The 862-nt window shown below is 57.7% G+C and overlaps 1 protein-coding gene across 1 annotated transcript in view; it reads left to right on the plus strand.

Annotated features, from left to right (window-relative positions):
* HSPG2 (heparan sulfate proteoglycan 2) overlaps positions 1 to 862 on the plus strand; it is a 142,339-nt gene that overhangs the window by 126,450 nt on the left and 15,027 nt on the right. Inside the window, exon 80 of the mRNA XM_011990146.1 lies at positions 379 to 583. Coding sequence (XP_011845536.1) covers positions 379 to 583 — 205 coding nt within the window. The remainder of the gene's footprint in view (positions 1 to 378; positions 584 to 862) is intronic.

Here is an 862-nt window from a genome sequence, read left to right on the forward strand (position 1 = left end):
CTTGAACCCAGGAGGCAGAGGTTGCAGTGAGCCGAGATCATGCCACTGCACTCCAGCCTGGGGAGAGAGCAAGACTCCATCTCAAAAAAAAAAAAGTCTGAGTCCTTCCCACTCTTTTCATGGCCTACCCTCCCCACCCAGAAGCGAAGAGCTGTGGAAACAGAGCCCAGCTCTCCACAGGCCCTTATCCGTGTTGGCAGAATGGCGGCTGCAAGTGCAGATGAATGAATCTGCCACTGAAGGGGCTTTTTTCCCTGGTCAGAGAGGCTATCAGGAGAACATTCCTTGAATGTTGGGCTGGGGGTTTCCTGGGTCCCCAGAGGGACATCAGGGACATCACACACATGTACCTGCAGAACCTCATACATGTCCCCGCAGGCCCTCCCGGCTCTCTCCCTGCCACCTCCATCCCAGCAGGGTCCACGCCCACCGTGCAGGTCACTCCTCAGCTAGAGACCAAGAGCATCGGGGCCAGCGTTGAATTCCACTGTGCTGTGCCCAGCGACCGGGGTACCCAGCTCCGTTGGTTCAAGGAAGGGGGTCAGCTGCCTCCGGGTCACAGCGTGCAGGATGGGGTGCTCCGGTAAGTGGGTCCAGGGGCAGGACTGGACTTGGGCAGCACAGCCCAAGGCTCACAGTGAGCAGAGTTAAAGCACCTGCCCCAGGGGGCGTAACATGAAGCACTGTCCTTGGGCACATCACTTTACCTCTCTGAGCCTCAGTGTTCTCAGCTGTACAATGGGTTATATAAGACTGAATGAGGCTGAGCGCAGTGGCTCACACCTGTAATCCCAGCACTTTGGGAGGCCGAGGCGGGCAGATCACCTGAGGTCAGGAGTTCAAGACCAGCCTGACCAACATG

This window comes from Mandrillus leucophaeus, unplaced genomic scaffold (assembly GCF_000951045.1).
Source record: "Mandrillus leucophaeus isolate KB7577 unplaced genomic scaffold, Mleu.le_1.0 Scaffold370, whole genome shotgun sequence".
NCBI lineage: Eukaryota > Metazoa > Chordata > Mammalia > Primates > Cercopithecidae > Mandrillus > Mandrillus leucophaeus.